Source organism: Diaporthe amygdali, assembly GCF_026229845.1.
Source record: "Diaporthe amygdali strain CAA958 chromosome Unknown NODE_19_length_847323_cov_64_739301, whole genome shotgun sequence".
Classification (NCBI taxonomy): Eukaryota; Fungi; Ascomycota; class Sordariomycetes; order Diaporthales; family Diaporthaceae; genus Diaporthe; species Diaporthe amygdali.
Window position 1 is genome coordinate 444,691 of NW_026517039.1, and position 24,320 is coordinate 469,010.

The 24,320-nt window shown below is 51.1% G+C and overlaps 10 protein-coding genes across 10 annotated transcripts; 5 read left to right on the forward strand and 5 right to left on the reverse strand.

The window, feature by feature from the left end:
* Positions 1-230: 230 nt before the first annotated feature.
* On the reverse strand, positions 231-881 carry J7T55_010491 (uncharacterized protein; the record flags this gene model as incomplete). The annotated part of the gene is made up of 3 exons (XM_053145040.1): positions 231-279; positions 351-521; positions 784-881. The coding sequence occupies 3 exons, from the start codon at positions 879-881 to the stop codon at positions 231-233; spliced, it is 318 nt and encodes a 105-aa protein (XP_052992338.1).
* Positions 882-1,801: 920 nt separating this feature from the next.
* Positions 1,802-5,368, forward strand: J7T55_010492 (uncharacterized protein; the record flags this gene model as incomplete). Its single annotated transcript, XM_053145041.1, has 4 exons — positions 1,802-1,983; positions 2,041-2,255; positions 2,318-2,620; positions 2,694-5,368. 4 exons carry the CDS (start codon positions 1,802-1,804, stop codon positions 5,366-5,368), a joined length of 3,375 nt encoding a protein of 1,124 aa, XP_052992339.1.
* A 696-nt stretch (positions 5,369-6,064) lies between these two features.
* Positions 6,065-7,687, reverse strand: J7T55_010493 (uncharacterized protein; the record flags this gene model as incomplete). The annotated part of the gene is made up of 1 exon (XM_053145042.1): positions 6,065-7,687. One exon carries the CDS (start codon positions 7,685-7,687, stop codon positions 6,065-6,067), a length of 1,623 nt encoding a protein of 540 aa, XP_052992340.1.
* Positions 7,688-9,362: 1,675 nt separating this feature from the next.
* Positions 9,363-11,018, reverse strand: J7T55_010494 (uncharacterized protein; the record flags this gene model as incomplete). Its single annotated transcript, XM_053145043.1, has 5 exons — positions 9,363-9,568; positions 9,623-10,105; positions 10,173-10,281; positions 10,369-10,570; positions 10,627-11,018. 5 exons carry the CDS (start codon positions 11,016-11,018, stop codon positions 9,363-9,365), a joined length of 1,392 nt encoding a protein of 463 aa, XP_052992341.1.
* A 145-nt stretch (positions 11,019-11,163) lies between these two features.
* J7T55_010495 (uncharacterized protein) lies at positions 11,164-11,487 on the forward strand (the record flags this gene model as incomplete). The annotated part of the gene is made up of 2 exons (XM_053145044.1): positions 11,164-11,204; positions 11,250-11,487. 2 exons carry the CDS (start codon positions 11,164-11,166, stop codon positions 11,485-11,487), a joined length of 279 nt encoding a protein of 92 aa, XP_052992342.1.
* A 1,187-nt stretch (positions 11,488-12,674) lies between these two features.
* On the forward strand, positions 12,675-13,649 carry J7T55_010496 (uncharacterized protein; the record flags this gene model as incomplete). Its single annotated transcript, XM_053145046.1, has 1 exon — positions 12,675-13,649. The coding sequence occupies one exon, from the start codon at positions 12,675-12,677 to the stop codon at positions 13,647-13,649; it is 975 nt and encodes a 324-aa protein (XP_052992343.1).
* A 202-nt stretch (positions 13,650-13,851) lies between these two features.
* On the reverse strand, positions 13,852-15,814 carry J7T55_010497 (uncharacterized protein; the record flags this gene model as incomplete). The annotated part of the gene is made up of 5 exons (XM_053145047.1): positions 13,852-13,935; positions 13,991-14,669; positions 14,733-15,160; positions 15,246-15,317; positions 15,389-15,814. 5 exons carry the CDS (start codon positions 15,812-15,814, stop codon positions 13,852-13,854), a joined length of 1,689 nt encoding a protein of 562 aa, XP_052992344.1.
* Positions 15,815-17,445: 1,631 nt separating this feature from the next.
* J7T55_010498 (uncharacterized protein) lies at positions 17,446-18,011 on the reverse strand (the record flags this gene model as incomplete). The annotated part of the gene is made up of 2 exons (XM_053145048.1): positions 17,446-17,589; positions 17,718-18,011. The coding sequence occupies 2 exons, from the start codon at positions 18,009-18,011 to the stop codon at positions 17,446-17,448; spliced, it is 438 nt and encodes a 145-aa protein (XP_052992345.1).
* A 422-nt stretch (positions 18,012-18,433) lies between these two features.
* Positions 18,434-19,558, forward strand: J7T55_010499 (uncharacterized protein; the record flags this gene model as incomplete). Its single annotated transcript, XM_053145049.1, has 1 exon — positions 18,434-19,558. One exon carries the CDS (start codon positions 18,434-18,436, stop codon positions 19,556-19,558), a length of 1,125 nt encoding a protein of 374 aa, XP_052992346.1.
* Positions 19,559-20,067: 509 nt separating this feature from the next.
* On the forward strand, positions 20,068-24,053 carry J7T55_010500 (uncharacterized protein; the record flags this gene model as incomplete). The annotated part of the gene is made up of 8 exons (XM_053145050.1): positions 20,068-20,369; positions 20,433-20,988; positions 21,518-21,547; positions 21,637-21,664; positions 21,868-21,902; positions 21,962-22,012; positions 22,124-22,164; positions 22,280-24,053. 8 exons carry the CDS (start codon positions 20,068-20,070, stop codon positions 24,051-24,053), a joined length of 2,817 nt encoding a protein of 938 aa, XP_052992347.1.
* Positions 24,054-24,320: the final 267 nt, after the last annotated feature.

Sequence of the window (24,320 nt, forward strand, 5' to 3'; positions counted from 1 at the left end):
CAACTCATGTTCAAAATAATTATAGCTTGTCCTGCAAGTCCTGGCAATTCTAGGCCTCATCCAAAAGAGGGAATATTGTGTGTAATTCAAGCATTCTCACATTTCGGCTATTGGTTTCTACCCTCTGTGCCCCATTTTCGCCATGACCTATCTCATGCACCCGCTCAGCACAGACTCTTCCCTGTGACTTCCTTCTGCTACTCCATTGCTGCGATCAGTCGGATATGAATCTACTTCTGCCCTCCCCATCCCTTTGAGCCATTAGAGTTGTAATCGTTGCTATATGAGGTTAGCAAATCTTCCTTTATGTAGAGCAAACAACCCTGCGAGGAAGTTCGTAGCAGACTCACCCCGAGAACTGTCCTCCAACTCCCAGCAAAAGCTCATCCTGCTGCGACTTGTCGCTGGAGCTAGGCTTATTGTCTGTAGTAGAACCCGACGGGTTGCTCTTGCTTCGGCCCTTGCTAGCTCGCGAGCTCGAGCCTTTTGTTCCATGCACCGAGGTGTTGGATGAGTACGGCCTGTGTTCCACTTGTTAGAACCATTCCCTTGTTGAAAGATCTGGGGAAGATCTTTGCACGAACATATTTGAATGATTGTATGTGGTTTGTCTTGATAGTAAATCCAAGGAGTTCTGCTTGGATTGAATGACCAGATGAACGAACAGAGTTGAGCGGTCCTCTTACCCTTTTATATAGTCAGAGGATTGAAGGCGAAACAGCAATTATGCCACCCAACGCTCAGAGTTCTGAGGCTCATTCTGCTACACAGGTCCATAGCGACAGGATGAAAGCCAAGATGTGGTCAGGAATACCAACACGAGATCGTGAGTCTGACAGAATCTCCCTGCGTAGCCAAAATCTAGCCAGTGATATCAACATGGTGCCTACATTGTCGATCCGCCGAACTATCAGCCAAAATCTAACCAGTGATATCAAAGTGAGGTCTCAATTGAAAATGCGACGAGGCCTCAGCCAAAATCTAGCCTATAAAGTGACACCGCCATCCCGCATCATGATCTCCTTGTACCACCATCATTCTGTTCGGCCCGCCGAGTGGGTCCCCGTCTCCAGCTGGACCTCGTGAAACACACTTCACTCTGTCGCCTCCAAAACGCCTTACGTTGTCCGTCCCGCCTGCGCGCGAATTCGCGAGGCTTGGAATGGATTTAATTGGCCAGATTTTGGCTCTTAGGGACTTCGCAACTACCGTGCAGGGGTGGAAGCAGGCTGTGAGGCAGTGACTTGTCCTGCAGGGTAATCATCGTGGAGGCAGAAACGCTGGAGAACTGCTTGGCCACATGTCAGAAAATGGAACACGTCATCTCGATTGCTCATGCCATATGGTTGTTACCTGGATCCGATAGGTCAGATTTTGGCTTGTCTCACTCGAGAATCAGTGTGGCGTATTATCTACACACAAGTGCCACAGCAGTCTTGGGTTGCTCGCATGCCCGATGTGTGTTCTAGGTGGCCCGAATCTGGCTAGGTGGGGGTGAGATGCCCACGTCTCGCAGCTGCATCCAAGGCAAGGCTTGTCTGGTTGGCCAGATTTTGGCCATGCAGAATTGGTGTTGGTGTGAATGCGGGATCCTATCCTTTGCGCACCCTCAGCTTCTTACCGAAGTCCATAAGACCGCTTATTGTCCCATCCCCATGGTCCTTTTTCCATCTCTGCTTTCACACTCGTGTATGCGTTGACTTGGTCAGGAATGCACCGACCCACCTGAGCGTTGAGAAATTATTGCCACTGTTCTCGGTCTTATCATTGTTCTTCTTCTAGCACTATTTACAGACCCGTCATGTCTGCACCACGCGTACCAGGTCTCCCATCCGATATCAGGTCAGCGGAGACTCCGAAAGACCTCAGCCTATGGAATAGAAAGAGGGATACTTTCTATGACCTTTACATCTGCCAGAACAAAACATTGGATGATGTCAAGATGACCATGGAAAGTGACCATGGATTTTCCAAAACGTTGAAGTAAGTGCAAAATCATGCACAAGCGCTCTACCTGATGAACTCACACAGACTCACAAGGCTCTCTGAATACGAGCGCATACTCCGAGAAGAATTCAAGTTCAGGAAAAACCTCAGTGCCGACGATTGGCGCCGTTCTATCGGTCCACAAATCGCGAAGCGAAAGGCAGAAGGCAAGCGCAGTAAGGTGCTTCTCAACGGGTCCGAGGTTCAGAATGTGAATAGGAGAATCAAAAGATCATTCAGGAGCAAAAGTTCACATCAACGTGCCAAAGGTCAGAAACAACCACTTGCTCACAAGAAATGCTACATACGTTCCAGTACTGACGCGCTCTAGTCCATACTGCGGCATTGCCTTATGGGTTGGTTATCAGGACCCCATCGCCGCAACCTTCAACACTTGTGGTTTCATCTATGTCGGTCAGGAAGCTCCGGGCCAACGAGATCGAAGGACACGAGACACACCAACCACCTATGGAGTCTCTTGCAGACACTCCGGCTGGATCGGATTGGTTCCGTATCTTGACCGCCGCTGTCCCTCTCTCGCATGCTGGTTCCATGGCAACGGTAGTGTTGTCAGCCCAGTTTCTGAGAGAGGGCTGTCCTATTAATAGATTTCTTACGATGTTGGATGAATACCGTAAGTTACGAGAGCGTGGCCTCATTGGGTTTCATGCATTTACAGTGGTATTAATCAGAGAACAATATGGCAGAACGCAGCTTCAACCAAGCGGACCTGAGGCTTTTCGGGCCTAATACCACTATCAGCATACTAGGAAAGATGTGCTTCTATCTTTCCAACGGCTACCTGGAAGAGACAATGTCTATACGTGAGATAAGATCAATGCTTGATTGGATCGGATTCTCGGTCGACATTGCAGCCTTGAAGGCTTTCTTTGGTCAGAAAGCATTAACAATTCAAGCCGCATGGGAGAATTTGGATTACATGGCTCGCGATTGGATACATATGGCCGCGTTTAACGTCCTTGTATCTGTTCGCCTGTCAATTATGAATCAAGCACCCTGGACCATGCAAAGACCGGTTGATGGCATTGCAGATTATATCGACACGGCCCGAAGTCCTGTGGCGACCATGTTTCACGCTCATCCATACGACCAAAGTGAATTGGACAGGGCATTGCGATTCGCTGTAATCAGGAAGAGCTCGGTTGAATTGGTGAAGCAGCTGATCAGCGCTGGCGCGTCCCTCACAAACATCGCTAATCGGGACATCATAGGAATATTATGTTCCCCGGACCAATCCAAAACATGTGGCCCAACCGAGCACACTTTTTTGCAAGTTCTTTTGGAGGCTGGTGCAGTGGTCGATGAACCTGCCTCTTCCCTACTCTGGGCGCATCCAGATTCCCGAACCCACGCTACGGATTGCATACTTCTGAGCGAACATCAACCTGCATGTAATAGCCTCTGGTCGCTTGTGTATCAACACAGCGATTACCAACAAACCACTGTTACGGTACCTGGCATCTTTCTGGCTGCACAAGGCGGACAAGAGCACCTGCGTTCATACCTTGATGCACGGTTGGAGCCCAGCGACGGTCAACATAGAAAGCACATCCTCGAGGTCGCTCTATCGGAGGCTTCAGAGAGAGGATACGCCCAAGTGGTTCAAGGTCTGGTGCAATTCGGTGTCGACCCGAATGTCTGCACGTTGCCACGGATCTGTGACAATAGAATGTGCGAGAATCACGTCTGGCATCCTATCGTTCGGGCAGCGAATGCGGGACAAACAGAGACGTTGCAGATACTTGTAGCTGCATCGACCATCGATGCTGCCATGGTGAACGAACGTGTGGTCCTAGGGCTTGACTTTTGTGCGTTGCGCAACATGGGGGATTCCCAGTGCGACCAAGTCCTGCAAGTCCTCTCAACGCTGGACCTTCACAGTGCTACTCGCTGCGAAATCCTCCTGCAAGCGATAAAAGAGCCTTGTGCCAGACCCCGGTATTCTGGGGTATGCGGGCATAAAGGTCCAGACTTTCAACTCGTCAACCGGCTTCTTCAGCTCAAGTTGGCATGCTTGGATTGCGGAAAACGATATGATGGGAAAATTCAACACTTCATACTGCGCGCAGTAGCGAACGGTTGCAGGGCAAGGACATTGGATTACCTTCGAGAACGGAACGTGGAGTTCCCCACTGCGCTATCCGCCAGGAGGATTGGAGCGCTTGTGAAGGCCGCCCTAGAGCGTGTCTATGACAGAGGTCTCGAGATACTGGTATTCCTCGCCCAAAATGTTGAAGATGATTTTCGGTCATATGTTCAAGCGAACGGCCCATCTCTTCTCACATCCTCTATTAAGGGAAGGTACTGTTCGCTGGAACGTGGCAATGCTATAAAGCAATGGGCAAACGACTGTGACGCCGTGGTTGCAGTGAAGTGGTTTTTGGGTCTAGGAGCTTCCTTCAGCTACCCCGAGCACGATTCTTTCCTTGCCAAGCTCATTCCACACGCCAGTGATAGCTTCATCCTGGAAATGATTGGAAGAGGGGCAAATGTGAACGGAGTAGATGACGGATGGACTGCTCTACAGCGATCAATTGAGCTTCGTCGGCTAAATCTGGCAGTCGCGCTAATCGAGAGGGGTGCCCAGGTCAATGCTCCCCCAGGAAGGCGTTCTGGACGCACCGCACTCCAAGCGGCCTGCCAGAGGGTCGCCCCGCTGTGGTTCATCGAGTTTTTGGTTGACAAGGGAGCAGACGTGAATGCCCCCCCGGCACCAAATAACGGGTATACCGCACTTCAAGCCGCCTGTCTTCTTGGCGCACCACTTTCGTGCATCAGTTTCCTCATTGAGAAGGGAGCAGATGTGAATGCTCCTCCCGCTCCAGTGGAGGGAGAGACCGCGCTTCAGTGTGCGGCAATGCGTGGATCGATGAACGTGGTAGGACTGCTGCTGGATCACGGAGCCGACGCAAACGCGCTAAGCGGATATTCAACCTTGGAAGACTTCTGCCGTGCAATTGATCTTGCCATAGGACTTTCCAGATTGGACATGGTCCATTTCCTGATCTCAGCAGGTGCGAGAAGTCGGCAGCCTGGATTGACAGGCTTCGACGGCGCTATCGCAATTGCGACTAGTGACAGGCACTTCGCCATTGCTGATCTGCTACAGGAACATGCTGACTCTCTCTGTGAAGATCCATTAGAAGCGGAGAGAAAGTGGCTGCAGGCAAATCCTCAGGCATGCATGTATAATGGCAGTATATTGCCCGCAGACTGGGCGTCTGTCATCGAGAGTTTGCCCAGGAGCAGCTTCGAGGAATATATCGAGGAACTAGGCATTCCGAAACCTGAGCTTCTAGAAGTTTCTGATGAGGAATGGTCGTCGAGCAGCGAGGACGAGGACATGTCATCGGACGATTAAGTCGTTGAATCAACGAAGGCGTTTCAAGGGAGAAAAGGAAGGAGCGGCGGTGACTGTAAGCGACTATCAGCCGCGCCTTCCCTACAGCCCCTACGAACCAATTGCTTTTCGGCACGTGCGGTCTTCCCCATTAGCGATTTTATTCTTCTTCATTTCATCTCTTGAGGCATTCCTGCAGCTGACTTGCTTTCATTCTAATGGCTTTCTTGTCGAGCCTTTGCTTTGGTGTCGGTGGCGTTGAGAGTGCCAGGCACTTTCATTATTCGAGTGACTTTCTTTCAGTGAATGAAATTTTGGTTATTGTTCTCGATATTACAAGATATTGATAACATTAAATGATGTAACAGTACCAAATTAGCTCTGATTGTTTGCTCCTGCATTCAGCTACAATTCCGTGCCATCGCAACACAATTTGCTCAATCGCTAACTGGTCGCCTTATTACAAGAACGCTCCTTGAGCAGCGCCCGAGAGAAATAGAAGAGACAGGTTTCGACTTGGCGAAGGGGCTGTGGCACTGAAGTGCCTTCGGTTCTGACAAGGAGTCAAAACTGCCACGCGGCCCAATTGTACACAATGAGACCAGCCCTAGTCTCGATCGGGACAAGGTGGGATATATAATTTTCAATCGACATTTCCTAGTAATTACATTCACATCCCGAGACCCTAGAATCATAACACCTAGCCTGCAGTTCTCACTAGGCACCTACATAGTATATTTCAGGCTTCGGAGGTGCTTCCATGCCCTCTCCGAGAAAATAATCCACATGATGTGACTGGATATACCCCTTGACAGTCATATCATTACGGTACGCAGGATTGTGCGCCAAAGTGTACAGGCGTATATCGCTTGGGATATTGGTTGTGAAGATAAGTAGTTCATCGTTATCGCTGTTTGTTAGAACCATCTCCTCGCGCCAATCGCCAAAGATGTCGGCTATCAGCAGAGGGTATTTGTTAGAAGTGCTGGCACCGTAGTGCCAGGCGGACTCAATGCGCACCACGGAGCCCGTTTCGTAGTCCCATTCTTCGATCTTGCCGTCATTGTACTGTTCTGAGAGGATGTCACCATTCCACCAGAGGGTCTGACCTGGCCACGGCGCGCTGTCGGTGTCATTGTCGGTGCGCTTGTTACTCGGTGCATTGTAGATGCCCGGAAAGGACCAAACTTCCATCCCCTCGTAGTTGGGATCAATGTCACCGGCGATGCCACGGCCAACGTCGCCCACCTCGTCGCCGTAGTGCTTCCAGAGTACGCTGCCGTCAGTGGCGTCGTAGTAGTACTCGTAAAGCAAATCTTCGTTGTCCTGCTGAATGCCGTAACCCTGGAGGCCATCACGGCCGGGATCCATCTTGGCAATATACCATCGGTCACCGTGATATATTCCCGAGTCAGCTAGCGAGTATCGCAGGGTCCCGTTGCCTTCGAGGAGGAAGCCAATTTCGGCGACTTCGTCCACGCCGTCACCGTCGACATCGATAATGCGGGTATTATGTCCATCCGCTTCGTCCGTGTCGCCGCGTAGCCACTTCCAGGCCAATTCGGCCTTGACGCCGTCAAAAGTCCAGGCCGCTTCAATCAAGTTGAATGCTCCTCCATCCTGTCGGTTCTTCAAGAAAGCCACCAAGTGCGGTGTCTCACCATCGAGATAACCGACGCCAAAGCGAGCATCAAGGGGTCCATCGGAGATGTAGTCATCAGGTACCTCGGATGTGGCTCGCAAAACACCAGTCTCACCATCAAGGATGGCGATAAACTGATGGTTGTCGTCCTCACCTGCCGTAAACTCCTCGCCGTCGCCAAAGACAACACCATTAGCGATTCGGACTGCAACCTCCGCTTTACCGTCGCTGTCCAGGTCATAAACAGTAACACCATCCCAGTGTCCAACGTCGATGGTTGAAGAGCCAGGTTCGATGTTGTTTTGATTTTCGCTATTAGGTCCTAAGTTGACCTCCCAGAGGAACGTCCCATCACTCTTGTAAGCCTCGATCGACTGAGACGAGGTCTGTCGGTCAATCACATAGTCGTATTCGCCATCGCCGTCGAGATCACCGACCCACACGGACTTGATCGTGCCACCAGATTTTAGGGCAATTCTGACCACTGGCTCGGCGTCGTTGTCAGCAGCGAGGGTGTAAGAGCCGCTATCGCTGCCTTCATTGCCGTCGACGACTGCGCGCACGAAGTAGGTGTTGTTCTCTCCTAATTCGGGCGCGACATCTACGAAGTTCGTACGACAGATGAGTACAGAGTGACTCTTGAGGATATGACGACTCAGCTCAAGGACGCTGGTGCCACTCCGGTACGTATGTCCCATGACCAGTACCAGCTAGATGAAAACAACGGAAATGAGAACTAAGAGGCTGATATCTGGTGTGGATTGTCATCTCCCCTCTGACGCGCCGAAACTGGGTTGACGGTGTCCTCAGCGAAGACTTTGTCGAGTGGCGTAAGGCCGCCAAGCTCGCAGCCCATCATACCGACTGCGACTTCCTAGATCTGACTACAGCGAGCACTACGTACATCAAGGCCGTTGGTGAAGAGAATTCACAATATTAAAACTATGGCGAAGAAGGCACTAATGGCACTCATCTAAACTCGGCCGGCGCGAAAGTCTTTTCGCGCATGGTAAGCGACCTCTTACTCGACAATCGTCCCGACCTGGAAGATTACATTGCCGCCAACACAGTTCTTTCTGAATTAATTGATACCGGCGAATTCGCTACGAGCAACGAAGAATAAAAGAATTATCCATAATGCCCAGCCGCCATCACTTCATCCGTGAGGCATTCAAACTGGTCAGGTCAGAGTAGTATAGGCACCCATGAAGGACATGATATCTGATGGATTGATTAGATCATCGGCATGATCAGCATTTGATAATTTCGAAGAACTCGGTGTAGGGAAGCTGGTCAATGAAGGCAGTAACGAGATTCGAGGAATGATTCCGAGAATGAGGTTGTTGAAGAAATGGATTCCTTTTCAAAATTGTAAAAGATATGTCTATGTGATTATGAGAAATGTCGAAAGAACGTGGTGAATTAATTACGTATGGTACGCTGATTTGAAAAGCTACGTCTCTTTCAAAGCCCTTTGATTGAGGATATTCATGACAGCCCAAGCTCTCAAGCTAGTCCAACGACGTGGAACAATACCATTCTAGTCAATAGATGACCATGATATTGAATGGATTCCACTTTGGGTCTGCCGCATGGCTATGCGTAGTTGGGCTCAATTTGTGCTCCGTACTTCAATTCTACTGGGCTTGAATCGTTAGTTTCGTCGCAACTCAAGCTCATCTTGGAGCTTGCTCTGTTCGCTCTGCTTACCTAGGCTTGATCGCCCAACTCAGGAGGGCAATAATTGCACAATTACTATCAATTTAATCACAAACGGCACTGCTCACTGAAACTCTAGAAAGCAAATTACGCTTGCATAAGCTTGTATGAATTCTAGCATGGGCTCAAAACATGAAAACGGCCCTCCTATTCAACTAATGCAGCCACGAGGCCTGAAAATGCTTTGCAGGCCGCAGTCTAAACTAATCCGTTTACCAGCACTGCTCGGACACCAGCCACGCTTATTCCTAACCTCAGGGCTGTAGTTTCTATGCAGAGATTCCCTCCTGGAAATTGAAATTGGCGAGAATAAGAACACTCAACTTTACAGATTGAAGTGGAACATCCAGAGGTGGCGTATAGATCTTGGAGATGAACAACATAAAGATCAGATTGATGGTCCCGAATCCGGGCAATTTTTCATGGAGTCACTGATCATTTGAATTTGAGAAGCTCGATAACTTGTGAGGCAAGAATGCTGAGTGGACGACACGCACAATGTCAACAATTTATTGATTCTGGTCACATTAAACTGAATATATCTGATCCCAACACTTTCATAGCCACTTCGCATTGTTGTTGTTAGCCATAGCCGCAGCCTCATTAAGGATCCAAGATTCTCATACTTGCCCAGATGTCTGCCACTTGTGAGCCTCACTGCTCGATCTGATGATGGGCTTCGGTCGTACCATTGGTAGTCCCACTGTGCTCGTTGATAGTTCCATTCTGTCGGCCTGAATGGAAAGGGCCGAGCAGCCATTCACCAATCTCCTTCAGACAGGCCTCGCTCTTCTGCTCCGCATCAGCCCGGAAGTCCGGCTCGCGCACGACGCCGCCAATGCGCTGGTCGAAGTTGTGAACTGCACGTTTGCTGTCAGACATGGCCCAGGTTCTACTAATATCTCATCACTTACTCGTGTCTGGGACAAGCAACCACTTGTAGCTCGACCCATCGTTGTAGCTTTGCTCAAAGTGGAAGCGCTCATCGTCGAACAGCATCTGCCCATGCTCAGACTGGCCCTCACGGCCAACAGTCTGTTCCATTGGGGGAATATCCCGGCCAGCGAGCTTGCTGATAGTGCGCCAAGCCTCGTGCGCGTACATGTCCAGCTCGCAGCCAACGATCATGACGCGCCGAGGGAGCATGTCATGTTCCGCGAAGTACGGGCTGAGGAGTGGATTGCGCAGGTCGGTCCCGTGTGGGATATATGACCAGTCAATCATGGGTGACATAGACAGCATGTAATCGGTCTCGCGTGCGCGGAAGCCGCCTACTCCGGCCTTGTACCGCCGGAGGCGACTCTTTTGATGATGTGTCACGGTGAAGTCGCAAGGTGGGTAGAAGGCGAAAACTGAGCTGACGATGGGTCTGATGGCTGGCAGCTGAGAGACAGTCACTTGAAATAAAGTCATTAGCATGAGGGTGCCGTAGTCGACTTCGAATGATCGAGCAGTGTCACTCACGTGCGAGGTTTCCACCCGCGTCCCAGCCGCCGACGGCAATACGGGAACGGTCGATGTGTGGAGCAATCTCTGAGTCGCCAAGTGTAGCCAGAATCAGTGCTTCCACATCCTGAATGAACCAGTGTTAGTATTTGGTGGGCAGTTTAGCTTCGCTCGCTCTCGCAGAAGTCAGCATGCACTGGTATGGTGTACGTACGTGGATCGACATCGGAAAAGTCGTCTTAGGCGCCTTGTTGTAGTTCAGCGCGACGACCGTTGACGCATACCGGCTTGCAAACTTGGCGTTCCATGCATCATTGTCTTGCGGAGTTCCCATGATAAAACCACCTCCATGGATTGTGAAGATCAGAGGCATCTGTCGGGGCTTCTCCTTGTCGTAGGGCTTAGGGAAAAAGACCCTAACATTCTTCAGTTCAATTTCCAAAGCTCAAGAAGATGATAACCATTTTCTTACCTGACAGGAAGCTTCGGACGACATTGATAAGTTTTCATCAAGTTTGGTTGATGCAATGGCGAACGAATGGAATCCTGCATATCGCGGACCAAACTGGCTGGCTTGAGGAATCCCTGGGCAGCACCGAGCGAGATAGAATAGCCCCAGCGCGTGTACCACGGCAGGAATTGAGCTTCTCTTTTCTCCCCAGGCTTGTCCTCATGAGTTGGCGGCTGGTAGACAACAGCACTCTGCGGGCGTGGTTGCTGGCTCAAAGCTCCCACCTCTCGGCGTTGAGAAGACTGAATGAGCTCCTGGCTCTGGTTCGAATGGTGAACCAGAGCGCCTGCACCGGGATTCTCATGAGTCTGGCCGAGAGTCTCGGTTGTCTGTGTCTGCGTTGCGGTGGCCATTATGGGCTGTGTTATCGATCACCAAGTGGAGGGTATCGCGAACAATGTGCTTGTGTCTGACGTCGATTCAACGTTTGCGATCGCCGACGAAAATTGAGGGGCATGTTTACTTTTAATATTATCTTTCACTAAGCTCATCCTCGCAATGCGCCTCCTGAATCTCGATCCTGGTCTGGGACGCATAAGGTCGGTGAGCCGCACGTGAGTGGTGCATGACAGCTTGCTTTACAGAGCATATGGGAATTCACGATTCCAGATGCACGGCACACAAAATTGCATTGATGACGTTGAGCCGCGCGACATTTCATGCGCGTTGCTGGTCATGAAGCTCCAGATTGGGATTGGAGCTCATATTTTGAATCAGTCTGGGTCAGTACCAAGGTTCATCCTCTCAAGGCTTCCCACATTTCTACCCGAGGCTGTGGCTCCTGATGTGCCTGCTTGGATGAGCATAGATATGGGTGCCTGAACGAGGCTCTGAAAAGTCAATTTGGACACCGCTATTATGCGACTTCACTTCGGAATGGACGGTGCTACTTGTACACCTCTAATTGGCTGTTGTGCCGTGTGCCAACATGGGACTCCAGGCCATTTACATAGGCCAGTGTTTTGGATTTGCACTTGGCTGCCGCCGCACTAGTCTCCTTGTACCTGCAGTCGGTCTTCCGCACTGAACAAATGACCCGGACAAGTCCGACTCATGGAATACATGAGGCTGTGATGCTTAGATTTTCATAAAGTGTTTGCTCATGGCAACATGTTTAGTGTGCTTTTCAGATGCTTGGGCTTCCGAAGCCGTATAAGAAGTTTGATTACAAATCTTTTCCGTTTCAATTGGAAAGAGGAGGGTATGTGATCTTGGCATGATATCTTGAGTCAGAGACGGGACAGACAATCAATTGCAATCAGACCAACAAGCAGTTTAGGTTAGCTTGTGTATGCACAAGAGACTTCTCAAGCATCGACCCTCAATTACAGCCCTCATAGCTGCTAACTGAACACGATGCTTGCACAAGTGAAAAATTGCTCGAATAATTGTTTGCAGTAAATCACGTTCTGATTAGTTTTCAGGTCACCTTCAATGCTGTTGAGCAGGCTGGGGAGATATGTTTCTTGAACCTGTGCAATGCTGCCTTCATTCAGCTCTCCTCCGGCCGAGGACTACGACTCGAGGCCAACAAATCTCGAGTATCGCACTGACAGAATCAAGATGATAAGATGTGATGAGTATTTTGGCGAGGAAAGACGATGGTCAGAACTAGAGCAACCTCAAAGCAATGCTTCTTGTACTGCCTATGCCAGTGCTGCCTGCAGTGATGCCCATCAGGAATTTTCAGTAATTCACTGACCAAAATGGTCTTGGAGAGATGAAGGAATCAGTTTTTCAAGCCGTCCTTTCTTCGTCCAATGTCAATCAACAAAGCTATCTATGAATTTCGCTCCTGTCATGGTTTAATACAACATCAGATGAGGGCGAAATCAAGGGCAGTGACAAGACGCAGCTGTTGAGTTGCCCCCATGTGAATCACAGATGCTGCTCCTCCTATTTAAGCGACGCAGAAGTGATGGGAATCAATTCAAGACAAGCACTGAGGAGCGGCGAAATTAAATGGACCCGAACCCCAAGCCAGGCAGAACAGCAAGTGAGCATCAACGATGGAAAAAGAACTAACAGAGACCCTACCGACCGACCGTCTGTTCTGGCCAAAATGGCAGATCAAGTTTGACGATAACACAGTCTACCCAGCTAGCTTCAGTGGAGTACACTTAGGAACTGTAGCTGAGAGGCGGGCAGCAGAAGACACCAAGGCGCCCGTGCCTAGCCAGAGGCATTTCTTCCCTCCACTCGACATGATCTTCATAGACAACTACGTTTTCAAGCACTGCGAACGTCCCGACGTGAATATCGGCTTCGATGTCGACGGCGGTCTACCCGATACCCTGGACTTGGTCGAAAAGGTCGCCATCGACGCCAGTTCCCTCTCGCAGTCGGAGGAGAAAGATGAGATATGGTGCAAGAAGCTGCGCTTCATTCTGCGCAACTTCCCAAGAGTCAAGGCTATCACCGTCTTGGCCGCCGTGGTGCTTGACATGGCAAGCCCTCCTTCCATGCCGAAGCCGATTTATTTCATGGACCTCGGGAACACCTCAGTCCAAGACCGCATGCGGCACGGGATTCTGAACGGAGAGGACCTGAAAAACTTCCCTCATAACCCCGAGACCCTGCGGCCCAGCGACTTTGCGATGCAAGAGTGGGACAATTTGCCCGTCGAGTGGCCCATGTTCGGGAAGCGCCGAATCAAAGGTACTGCGCCAGAACTGTACATGGGGACCATGGTGTTGTTCGGTAAGGAGTGGGTCAGTCTGGAGGGGGTGGGGGCCCCTAGTCGACCGTGTAAGTTGGCTGATCGAGGGGTGGACCCTATGGGGGTGATTGTCAAGAAGGAGAAGGAGAAGCTGGATCAGGCCAGGGCCGAAGCAGCGGGCAAGAGAATAATAAAGAAGAAGAGCTCGGTGTTCTCCCTGAAACGAAAGAACTCTGGTTTGACGGTCTCGAGAAAGCCTTCGACGTTTTCTGTCAAGAGCCAGGCCTCGAAGGCAACCCTCAAGGCTCAGAAATCACGAGATTAAGACCCATGACATGCCTGAGTCACTGCAAGTTCGAGAGAAAGGTGTTTATCTTTCTTTCAACTTGGCATCGGCCATTTAGCGAATTCGAGGCTTTCATTTTCGTGCTTCAAAGCTTAGGGCAATTGATTTAATTTTGGCATTTCTATTTCACAAGGTCGGAATGCTGAAGTGTTGTATATGCGGCCGAAACGAATATTTGCAGTCATGAGCCTGATAATCCCACAATGGATATTTTCCCAATAATCTCATCATAGGCCTCAAACTGTGGTTCGAACCGGGTGCGCCTCTGTATTAAATACCCAAGATTGGCCATCTGGCCCGGACTTATTGGTAAATCCCACAGAGATATCAGGGCGATGTGCCAAGTACTGATACTTGAGGGTCTCAGCCAAAAAGAAGCTCGGCTGTAGATTCTCATATCGACTCAACAACCCTGTAGCGTTGGCCGATGGTGGAATGCTCTCAGGCGGCAGTGTAGCGTTGTTTACATCCAGGATAGGTGAGTATCCTGACCCGATCTTCAAGTACGTCTGTATCGAGACGAAGTAATCCCATATGTAGTCGAGCCATTGTCTGTCATCTGTGGCTAGGTATGCGTAGTACCAACTCTCGAGCGCCTCTGCACCGATGGCCGATGTCTGGCCTGTGATGAAGAATCCAGTCTGCTCGTAAAAATCGGTCTGGTCCTCAGGAACAGGGCGCACCTGGCTTGAGGAATTGTCGATCTTCGAGTCAAGCCATGCCCAATCGTTGGGGCCCAGCTTGGTGGCGGTCTTGTAGATCTGCTGGCATCCCTGGGACAGTTCCAGCCCGTAGTCCACATAACGTGGCTCTTCCAATGCAACGCCGCCGAGAATGAAGTTTCCACCTGAGAAGCAGGTCAAATGCTGGCTTTGTGGGATCAAATATCTTGAACCATTGGTTCCCGTGATGTTGTACTCGGTTAGCCAGGTGACTTCTGGGGCTGTTGTTGGATGTGAATCCAGATATCTGATGGTGGACTCGGCAGCCTTGACCCATCTGGTGGGTGTTAGCGGGTCGGATAAAGAAGTATTCCGGTCTCATAGGCTTCACGATACTCACTCCTGCTTATATGAATCAAATCTATCAGGGGCGTAGGAGTACATCTTGATCAAATACTCATAGTAACTGTCCAAGGCTCCTATCCAGCCCCCGAAACTGCTGGTAAATGTCGCGTTCAAAACATTAATAGAGATTCCAATGAGTCCTGGGAACGGTTCACCCACGCTCGGATTGCGCGGCTGCATGAGTTTACCTTCTGCCCTCCTCGCCAAGCTCTCATACTGAGGCAATCCCGTGAGGTCTGACAGCCTCGTCCATTCCAAAATCAATGTTCCCGCCTCTGCAGGGTTGGTCAGGTCACTGTCATCGGTGACTTCATACGATTGATTGTTGAGATATAGATTTCTCCTGGGCAGACCTGTCGGCGTGCTGAAGGCGTAACTGAATGTGTCCGCAAGAGACTGGGCCTGCTCGAGAAGCCTGCTGGCCTGTAATCGTGTCAGCGGCCGTGACTCTGTTTGCAGCTGGCACCGTACTGGCACGGCCAGCCTCGCGCAGCCACCATCAGCTCACATTCTTATTCAGATGAGAGAATGGACCTTGAAGCAAGTCGTATGCCGAGAGCAGTCCTCCGAGGTAGCGGATCTGGATTTGTCATCAGCTGTCATGTATTTCGAATGGACCAAGCGGGAGAGGTGGGGTTGGCAGATACTTACGTTGACCTCGAAGAGCCTGCAGGCGTTGTCGGTAGGCGTCCGAGTAAAGTCTATCGTGTCTATGAATTTCAACGACCGGTCCACGATTTCATCGAGCTCCATGATTATAGCTGTGTCAAGAGCATCGACGACACTCAGGCCCCATCCACAACCATAGACCCGATTGCTGTCGCCAGTGTTGTTGACAGGGCGGAGCTCATCGTTGGGGAATGCGTATTCAAAATACCCATCCATGGCGAATTTGAAGGCATCTCGGATCTCTGCTGCCCGCTCTATATCGAGATCTTGCACGCTTGTATTGTTTGAGTCTACATTCCGACCCAACACAGTGGCTGACCTCGCGACCGAAGTCAACAGAAACACCAGCAACATGAGATGAGATACATGTAGCGAGCGCATTGTCAGGTCGGTTGTTCCAACAGGCATAGGCGTAGAATGAAGATGTCGTTGGAAAAGCCGGACCTTGACGGCCAAGCACATTGGAAAATGGTCGTGTTGCTGAACGTGGCTGATGTATTGGGTTTCCCTCCTCATTGACTAACAAGCTCGCAATCTCTTTACGCTTTCGGGACGGCGCCCGGGTTGCATCACCGATGCAAGCTGCAGTAATCCGCATTCAAACCTTCTCGTATTAATTTATATGTACGCTGCATATGCAGATCATAAAGCCGGACGCTTTCCAGTAGTGCAGCAGTGATTGCAGCCAGTGGGAGACATTGCTGCGGCCTCGAACGTCGTACGCCATCAAAGGGAATACAATGCGCGTTACAGTGGTCGTTCCCGGCACACCAGGGCACAGTTCATCCCCGGGGAGCAAAGAGCTCGCTCACTCATGCGAGGGCCAGACATCATTCCATCTCGCACACTCCATCCTGCATAGCCAGAGTCGGCCCATCCAGTACAAGACTTTCCTTACAAAGTATTGGTAGAAAAGGCAGCCTTTTTCCTCCAAATTTTCAACTTCTTGCAAGAGTACAGCTCTCTGGGCCTTTTAGGCTCTTCGGCTATTTTGGAGCTCCCTGGCTATAACTGAGCCATTCGTGAAGCCCTCTGACTGGCCAACCAATCTGGCCGGTGAAGCACTTTCTGGTTTGCGAGACCTTCTGACTGGCAAAGCCAACTAAATGATAGAGTAGAAAAATTAAAAAATTACCACTCTATATAGGCTAAATAGGAAAATTTTAAGTAGTTTTGATAGAACATAGATTTTCTGTTTAGTAAGTCAAAAAGTATAGTGGAATCTATGGAATCCATGTTGAGAAGAGAAGTATCGGGGGGTGGGGGGTGGGGAGCTGGAGCTGGTTGGGCTCACTGTGGCTGCCTCCTGCGCCTGATCTAATCTGCCAAGGTGTATCGACACATCAGCGGCGTAAAAGGCGCCTATCATCTTCATATGTATTGACTGTGGTTATAAGTAGCACAGTCGAAGAACTCGTGCTCTCCGTCTTCATGTTGCCTGTGTGGATTAAGCATTAGGTGATGTAGGAGATATAATAATAATAAACCCCCCCCCCCCCAAGTAAGCTCTGAATTCCATGTCTCATTCTTGATCGTCTGCATCCACTTCCTCTTCTAGCGTGGAATTTACTAGCTTCTGGCCCTCATTTAGTTTGTATGTGAAACTCAATACCAATTCAGGTATCCAAAGAGCCCTTGCCCTAGCTCGAGTATGCAGTCAAGACATCAAGTTCTGTCGCGCGATAAATACGTACCAATCTTGTCAAAGAGCTCCCTCGTCGCCTCGTTTCCATCCAAGAGACTCTGGGGTAGTTGCCCAAGCAAACTAATAATACGCGCCATGTGTGCCGAGGCCGACTTCCACCGAGCCCATTGTTGTCAGTGAACAAGTTCTTTCCTTTGACGGCAGTCCAAATCTGGGACTCGGAAGTAAACTTGTCAGTCGGATGGTCTACCTTGAGTGCATGAAGTCGAGCGCCGCGAGGATAAACGGTAACATGGGCTTAAGCAGCTCAAGTGGCACCTAGCCCTCACAGGCAATCTTCCGAAGATCCTCCAGGGTCATTTTCATCTGCTCGTAAACAAGGAAAAGATTCTTCTTAGAAGACTTTGGGGTGGTCTAGCTCGAAGGTCTTGCGCAGCCAGCTGATGTAATTGGCGCCGCCGAGCTCGTCTGCAGCGGATCCATCCCTCAAGACTTTACGGAGGTGCTTGAAAGCGGCAATCTCCCGCTGGGCCTGTTCCTAGTTGCTGGCATACACCTTCATGGCGAGATATCAGTGGCCGCTGAGGTCCCGACAAAGCCATGACGTCGAGGCGGCGCCATAGCCGAGCTTCATGATGACTTGGTATCGGTCCTGGATCACCTCACCGATGCGGATCGGTAGGAGTCCTCGGGCGAGTACCATGAGAAGTTTTCCTCATCAACCTTCTGAGACTTTGGAATCTCATGAAAGCCTGAGGTTGGGAACACCCTGGCCGGGGAAGACGGGCGCGACTGGGAGCTGTTCGAGGCCATGCTGGGTGACTGTGCTGGTGTCGTCTGATGAGCTGCAACGAGAGTCGGCGTGATGGGCCTGGCCAGCGACGACTCGTCGACTGCAGTGGTCAGGCCTTTGTCAATTCCAGCCTGAGCCCTCAGCAGTGGTCGCAAGATCGACGCCATTTTCCGGGCGTAACGTGTGTTAAGTGGAATTTCCGTGGTGGCTATAATTTATTTAGATGCAAAACAAAATTCCAGCGCTTCTCCAATCACAGCGCAGCCATTGTAGTGAGATAACCCTTCCAAAGCCAAGCTACTCTTATCTGCTAAGCAATGCACATCTTATCGTGACATTCACTCACCAGGACGAGCAGATGCCATGGAAACAAAATGTCAATCAGCTTACGGGCCCCTAATGATGGATTAGCGCGGCTGAGGCACCGGGGCTTACAATCGAAAAACCCCGCTCAGTAAGCGCCACAACGACTTCCGCTGCCTAGCCTAGTGAACCAACTATCTACTTTTCCAAAACGATTCATCGTCTCAGTTGTATGTTCCAGCATCTTTCCTTTAAAGCCTCTGCATTCTCCGTTTACAACGCAGACATGGCAGACTCGGATATTGAGACCAAGACGCTGACGGCCAGCTGTTACTGCAAGGCTGTGCAATTCAGCGTCGACGTCCCAACATCCAAGCTCCCTCTGCCCGTCCATCTCTGCCACTGCAGCATCTGTCGCTACACCCATGGCACACTGTGCATATTCCACACAGAGCTGCCCTCGGGCATCGTGCCCAAGTTCATCGCCCCGTCCTCAAAGTCCAATCTGACGGGCTACAAGCATGCCCATGCCCAAGCCGAGCGATTCTTCTGCACCACATGCGGTAGCCACGTTGGAGATGAAGACCTCGAGGCTCCGGAGGGTGAAGGTCCCGATGCAGCGAAGGAGTGGAGAGTCTCTATCAGTTTATTCTCGGAACAGGGCGAGGACGTGTTCCAGATTAGGACTCACTGCTTCACGGAAGGCTCGACAGGCGGCACAGGACTTTTCCAATTCCTACCCAAGATGGGCAATCGCGAGATAAAGACCTTCAACCCCGGGCCGGATAGTGGTTGGTGGTCGTCTGGCATAAAGGATAAGCCCCCAAAGCAAGAGTTTGACGCCAATGGGAACGAGGTCCTGCGAGCAGGGTGCCACTGCGGCGGTGTCTCGTTCACGATCCCCAGGCCGACCGTGCCCGCTGTCAAGCACGACCCGTTCTTATCACGATACGTCTCGCCGACTGAGGAACGGAAGTGGAAGGCCTTCCTGGACGTCTGTGACGACTGCCGCATCAACGCCGGCGTGCACGTCGTGGCCTGGGTCCCCGTGCCGCGGGCGCTCATCCAACCGCCCATGCCAGTCGGGCTGGCTCCATACGGCACACTGAAGACGTACGTGTCGTCCGAGGGGACGCTGCGAGGCTTTTGTGGCGACTGCGGTGCGACAATGATCTTCTCGTGCGATAGCAGAACACCGACCCCCGAACAGCAGATTATCAGCGTGCCTGCTGGTGTCCTGAGAGCACCTGAGGGAGTCCTCGCTGAGAAGTGGGTGACTTGGAGGGGCTGTCTTGCCAATTTCAAGAGCGGGCATCGATTCGACCCTCATCTTGCCAATAGTTTGTTGGAGGGGCTTGAGAACTGGTCGACAAAACAATATGGCAAGCCCCTCATTTACTCAGTCGATTGATCACGGGCATCTGGTCGGCGCCCTATCAAATGCCGTGGATCATTTCGAAATGATACATTCACACAAGAGGATGCGCGTGATGGATCCAGCTGTACTCCTAAGTGTGGAAGTCTTTTTGTTTTCCATTTCTTTTTCTTAAGTACTTCAACATACAACTCGTCGTGACCGTGTAGGAACGTGCACGAACATAGTCATTTTAGATTTTAGATCCATCTGCTTTCTTGTATATCAAATTGTAGTCCTTCGTCTGATGTTCTGTTAAATAAGATGGCGGTTGCATGGTTGTTTCAAATACCGGCAGAGTGCTAGTAAATGGGGAGTGCCAATACGGGTTCGTTTCAAGTTCGGATTCGGTGCTGTTTCAACTGCTCGAGCAATCATCCGTGTGCAGACTCGTTTCTTGTCAGCTATTTCAACGATGCCAGGCTTGAGATGGCTTCTTTAGAATACTCATCCAATCGTTGTTTATTTGCGAATGAATACATGTTCTTTACTCAGTAAACGTCGAAATGGCATCGAAGGCACTAATTGGCTTCAACGCGGCCGCGGCCGTCGGAGCCATCTTGCTCTACCTCGGTGGCGTGCGGGTGGTAATCGACAGCAACCATGGCGCACCACAACAGCTCGTGGGCATGGTTCAAAGTATGGGTGTGGAATCAGTGCCGTCAGCTGGTGACGCAGCTGTCAAGGGAAACAACTACACATGCACGCACTCGGAGATGAAGCCCAAATTCTTATCATATGATCCAATCATGGTATACATAGAGAACTTCATTTCGCCTTACGAGACGGAGCATCTCAAACAGCTTGCGTAAGTCTCATATCATTACTGAAGTGACCGGAGTATAATTAGTCTAACGCGTCCGAACCACAGTCTAGCAGAATATGAGCCTTCGGTCGTACAGAACTACGATGATGGAGCTGCAGACAAGAAGGTCTTCGTGGATTCCAGCTCAAGGAAGAGCGAGACCGCGTGGCTCAGAGACGGCGATCCAGTAGTAGACTGCGTCAAATCCCGAGCAGCAGTATTCCAGGGCTTCGCACCTAACGCCACGATGGAGCAGCTCGCGGTGCTCAAGTACACCGCAGGTGGTTCGTTTGAGACGCATTACGACTGGCACTATGCAACTCCGCGAGCGGTCGACCGCATCACCAGCTTCTTCGCGACTCTGGAGGCCTCAGAGGACATTGAAGGGGGCTCAACTTGGTTCCCTATGGTGCTCCAGCCGGCGTGGAAGGATAAGGGGCCTTGGTGTAAGTGGCTGGACTGCTCTTACCAGAGAGGACTGGCAGTGCGCCCGATCCCCGGGAATGCGTTGTTCTGGGTCAACTTCAAGAAGGATGGGACCGGGCATCGCGAGACGGCACACGGAGGGCAGCCGGTATTGAAAGGGTCCAAGATTGGATTGAACATATGGACTCGTGGAAAGGTAAATGGTAGCTGAGTAGATTATGATTGGACCCGTACCTGAAATTATGATTTTTTGAGTTCGCTGGGATGCCCTAGGTGAGTGGCTGGCCAGACCGTGGGAGACCTCCTAATTTTGCAGTCCCTTGTATTCTGTGAAACCTGCGTTCCATGAATACTATTTGGAGAAACACGAGTCATTGAAGGGAGCTGTGAATAAGTTCTCATGCTCCGATACGCCTCCCACCAGAGCAGTTATTGATGTTATACATCATTAAAAGGCAGCCGGGATCTACAATAAAATCCCAGTACAAAGACGAGCCTCGAACTCGGAGGCAATGAATTGCCACGGCATCAGAAACAAGGGAAGTATGGACGTGCATATTTCTGTCAGCATTATCTAGGCAACTATGCCGTTGAGCCAAAAAGAGTACCGTTTCCAATCTATGGCGAGAGCAGCTCCAGGCTCCTCGGCGAACGCCGATTGCAGTACGAGGCGCAAAAGCGAAGCGTCAATCTCATGCTTGAGCGAGCTGACAATGATGCGGTAGTTTGATGGGGTTTCAGACGACCTGGGCAAGGTAATTGTTTTATTATGTAGCTACTTCGCTATTCACAATTCGCAAAAGTTGTCTAATAACAAGCCTTCAACCAGACACTCGCTGCCTAGTGCAAGCTTATGCGCAGGGACATCGAAGGTCGGTGCCGATTCGGTTGAGATTTGCGCCCTTGGGCTCGTTTAAGTCTAAATGTACCGTGTGGCGATGCAACGTCGGCACTAGTCCCATTGAACCAGGTCCCGGGCTCTTCGGGTACAGGGCGAAATTTCATAAATATTGAGTTTACGCCATTGATATTTGGAACGTTTTACGTGGACTGAACCCAACCGTATCCCCTATAGAACAGAGAAGTTTGCGAAACCCTTCGCTGGAACGGGTAAGCTGCCTCACTGAAACCATGCAAACGATGGGGCAAGCATAACAATACATGCATAGGGCGTCCGGAGGGCCACTGGTCGACAGAACTTCTGGAAGCAAGTTGGGGTGGTCAGCAACGGTACCGATTCGGCGCTCAGAGGGCAGCGATAAGTCCCCACCCTGTCAGGAGTTATAATGATGAATTGCGTGCCGAGTCTCATGGTCAGAAACAATGACTAGCGCGCCGAGGGCGCTCTCATCGGCACCGACGAGGCCGATAGGTACAGGGCGCTTACCCATCGGTGATTTTCCTCCTCCCTTCTTTCATCATTTATATAGGGCCCCGCTTGGCACATTTAGGCGATGTGTGTCATACAAGATGACAAGTCCGTCAAGCAACGAGATGGCCCAAGAGACACAAATCCTCCGCGAAAAGGCCGGAGACCTAGGCTCAGAATCGAAGGGGACTGAGGGCCAAGCCCCAGCAGACATCAAATTTGACGACGAGAAAGACTGGATCATCACCACAGAATCCAATGGAGGCGAAGGGCCGAGCAGTCGCGATGGTGAACCTCCAAGCGAAAAACCGGTCGTCTCGTCCGGTATCGACGGGGAGCCATCACAGGCCGTGCCACCACCATATTCCACCTTCAGTGCATGGGAGAAGCGAATGATAGTCTTTGCTGCATCGATGGCGGCCTTCTTCTCGCCGCTGACCGGTCAAATTTACTTCCCAGCGCTCAATGTCATCGCCCAGGACTTCAACGTGACGGCCACCCAGATCAACCTCACGGTGACAACTTACATGGTCTTTCAAGGCATCACCCCCATGTTCTTCGGCGGCTTCGCAGACACCGCAGGCCGCAGGCCCGCGTTCGTCATCTCCTTCGTCATCTACATCCTTGCCAACGTGGGTGTCGCGGTGTGCACGAAGTATTCGGAGTTACTGGTCCTGCGGTGCTTCCAGAGCGCTGGGATCGCGGCCACTGTCGCGCTCAGCAATGCTGTGATTGCCGACATCGTCACCAGCGCTGAGAGAGGGAACTATGTCGGTCTCACCGTGCTGCCTATCGTTTTAGCTCCGAGTCTGGGCCCAGTGGCGGGCGGCCTGCTCGCGCAGTATCTTGGGTGGAGGTCAATATTCTGGTTCCTGACGATCATCGCCGGCATCACGCTCATACTGATGCTGTTCTTCTTCCCGGAGACGTGCCGGAAACTGGTAGGCGATGGCAGCATTCGTCCGCACCCTATATACAGGACGTTGTGGCAGGTGATAAACGACAAACGGCGAAAACGCGACGCAAAGAGGTCCGGCGATGAAGAGGCACTCCGGGCCATCCAACTCGCTACGTCGAAAGAGTCCCGGCCTAAGCTCAAAATCAACTTCGGCAATCCCTTCGATTCTCTGACGATGCTTTTCGAGCCGCTCCTCGGCGTGCTACTTGGCTACAGCGCCATCGTCTTCGCCGGGTTCTATGCCATCGCGACAGTAATGCCCTCCCAGTTCGCGCGCCTGTACGGTTTCGATGACGTCAAAATCGGCCTGATGTACCTCCCGATGGCTGGAGGGTCTGTCGCCTCGGCTTTCGTCGTTGGCCCGCTAATCAACTGGAACTACCGTCGCCACGCCAAAAAGCTCGGCATGGAATTGACAAAGGGCCGCCAGGATGACCTAACCAACTTCCCCGTAGAGCGCGCTCGCATCGAGGTCGGTCTGCCGCTCTTAGCACTCGCAACTGTGGTCCTTTTTGCTTGGGGTTGGGCACTGCAGTACGGGGCTCCCATCGCCGTGCCGTGCATATTGCTGTTCCTGATGGGTGTCGGTATGGTCGGTTATACCAATGCGTCAAGTGTTCTCATCGTCGATATGTACCCAATGAAGGCGGGAGCCGCCACTGCTGCCAATAATCTCACCCGATGCTTGGTCGGCGCTGCGGCTACTGGCTCTGTCGCACCAATGATCGACGCTATAGGCGTTGGCTGGACATTTATGATTATCGGCTTCTTGTATATGGCTGGGGCACCTCTCTTGCTACTTATTATGAAGAATGGCATTCACTGGAGAGGAAAAATACGAGCGAAGGAGGAACGCAAACGAGTGAAGGCTGAGGAGAAGAAGATGAAAAAGTCAAATCAGAGTGCCGGGCAGAGCGCGGACAAAGTCCCCTGAATTGTTTCCGAAGGGGAAGTTGCTGAGTCGGAACATTCTCGACGCTCATGAAAGTTGAGTGTCTCGGGAATTCGAGGGTCAATCTTCGGATATACATTTTTCTGGGTCCTTGCGCGGCAGACATCTGACTATTTTGAGTTCAGCACAGCGGATTTGGTATTTCGGATTGCAGATTGACATTCAGCATTAGCTCAGGCGTTTTGGTAAATCTCGGAAAGAGGGATCTGGCTCAAGTTCATCTAATATATACATAACCTTATCATGAAT